Raw genomic sequence first — 1,900 nt, forward strand, 5'->3', positions numbered from 1 at the left:
TGTGTGTGTGTGTGTGTGTGTGTGTGTGTGTGTGCTGTTAAGTGGAGATTTATCAAACCAGTCTTACCAACACTAACACACAGCTTTAGAGACATGAGCTCTGGTTCCTTCTGTCCCAGTTGCAGGTTCTTCTGGGTACAGTGGGAGGACTGGGGATGGGGTACAGGCTTGTCCATGAGGTCTTGCGACCCGTCCGGCTCATGCTGCCACTCCTGCTCTTCCTGTCCATCCCGCTGACGGRGCTGTGTGCTGAGAGCTCAGACTACTACGAGCTGCTGGGAGTCAGCAGGGAGGCGACGAGCAGAGAGGTCCGACAGGCCTTTAAGAAGCTGGCACTCAGCATGCACCCTGACAAAAACCCAGTGAGTCACTCACAACCAGAACAGTTTATATCTGCTGGTACAGACCTGCAGTTCAACTCTGGTCTTTTCTAAACGATGCTGTAGGCTGACCCCTCAGCACACGACAGGTTTCTGAAGGTGAACCGGGCCTACGAAGTTCTGAAAGACGAAGAGCTGAGGAAGAAATATGATAAGTATGGAGAGAAGGGACTGGACGAGCAGCAGGGAGGACGGTACGAGAGCTGGAACTACTACAGATATGACTTTGGTAGGTTTGAGTTTTTAACAGCAGCACCATCGAATGTCAGAACACACCAACTTCTTCTTCTTCTGCTGTAAGATGTAAGAATCGATGTGTTTACAGGAATCTACGACGACGACTTGGAGATTATCACTCTGGACAGTGGAGACTTTGGTAAGACAATCAAACATCTTCACAAAAAGCAGAACATATCTGCAACCTCTACACAACTTGTCTGGTCTGTTGTTGCACTTGTTGTTGCTCTGTACTTATTTTCTTAAACTGAGGCAGATGAACACAAAGCAGAGGCTTTCAGAGAGTCTCTGGATGTTGATGTGTTCAGAGTGTGAAACATCWCTGGTAGACACGTCCATGTGTTTGTGTTTGTGTGTTGTAGAAGCTGCAGTGAATTCTGGAGAAATCTGGTTTGTCAACTTTTATTTCCCACGATGCTCACACTGTCACCAGCTGGCTCCAACGGTAAGAAAACACTAAACAGGTCAAATGTTTTTCTGTTTCATCAAACATTGTTTTTAATCAAACAACACATTTACTGAAACAACYTGTTCACCTTCAGTGGAGGGAGTTTGCCAAAGAGATGGATGGAGTGATCCGGATCGGAGCGGTGAACTGTGGAGACAACAACCACCTGTGCAGGAGGAGAGGCATCCACAGTTACCCCAGCCTGTATGTTTACAGAGCAGGACAGGTCAGTTTCTACTGGACCAGCTAGTCTGAAACATTCGATCACATGAAGCAGCTTCTGAACAAGAACAATACCTGCTCGAATGACTGGAAGAAAACCAGCAAACATTTGGGCTCAAAACTGGAAGAGTAGGTAATCCAGAAAATACCAAGCAGCTACCATCTAAATACYTCAACTTTCTAATATAAAGCCTTAAAATATATAAGTACGGTGTCTCAGTAGGGTCACAGTTAACCTGTGTCACTCATGTCCAACTGTTTGTTACTGGTGTAAACTCTAAGCTGTGGAGCCCATCCTGTGACACTGGATAAAAAACAAATGTGTGGGCACAAGATCATTTAGAGCAGCACATCCAGTGTCTCTCACTAAGAATTACTCCATGCCTCACCACAAGTAACTGAAGGATGGAACTGTAGTTAATTCCTACATGAAAATAAATTTATATTTATTCAAACTTGTACCAATTAGCAGTCTCTGTATGGAAATTACTGCAGTAATTATCTCATGGCCACAAGATAATAATACATGGACACTAGGCCTGTCACGATAACAAATTTTGCTGGGCGATTAATTGTCTCACAAATTATTGCGATAAACGATAATATTGCCTGG

General features: G+C 44.6%; 1 protein-coding gene across 1 annotated transcript in view; it reads left to right on the forward strand.

The window, feature by feature from the left end:
• The window catches only part of LOC106534808 (dnaJ homolog subfamily C member 10), an 18,059-nt gene that overhangs the window by 611 nt on the left and 15,548 nt on the right, over positions 1-1,900 (forward strand). Inside the window, exons 2-6 of the mRNA XM_014031571.1 lie at positions 120-362; positions 447-609; positions 706-756; positions 980-1,062; positions 1,160-1,291. Of these exons, the coding sequence (XP_013887025.1) occupies positions 156-362; positions 447-609; positions 706-756; positions 980-1,062; positions 1,160-1,291 (636 nt within the window). The 5' untranslated portion in view covers positions 120-155. The remainder of the gene's footprint in view (positions 1-119; positions 363-446; positions 610-705; positions 757-979; positions 1,063-1,159; positions 1,292-1,900) is intronic.

Source organism: Austrofundulus limnaeus, unplaced genomic scaffold, assembly GCF_001266775.1.
Source record: "Austrofundulus limnaeus strain Quisiro unplaced genomic scaffold, Austrofundulus_limnaeus-1.0 Scaffold1272, whole genome shotgun sequence".
NCBI lineage: Eukaryota > Metazoa > Chordata > Actinopteri > Cyprinodontiformes > Rivulidae > Austrofundulus > Austrofundulus limnaeus.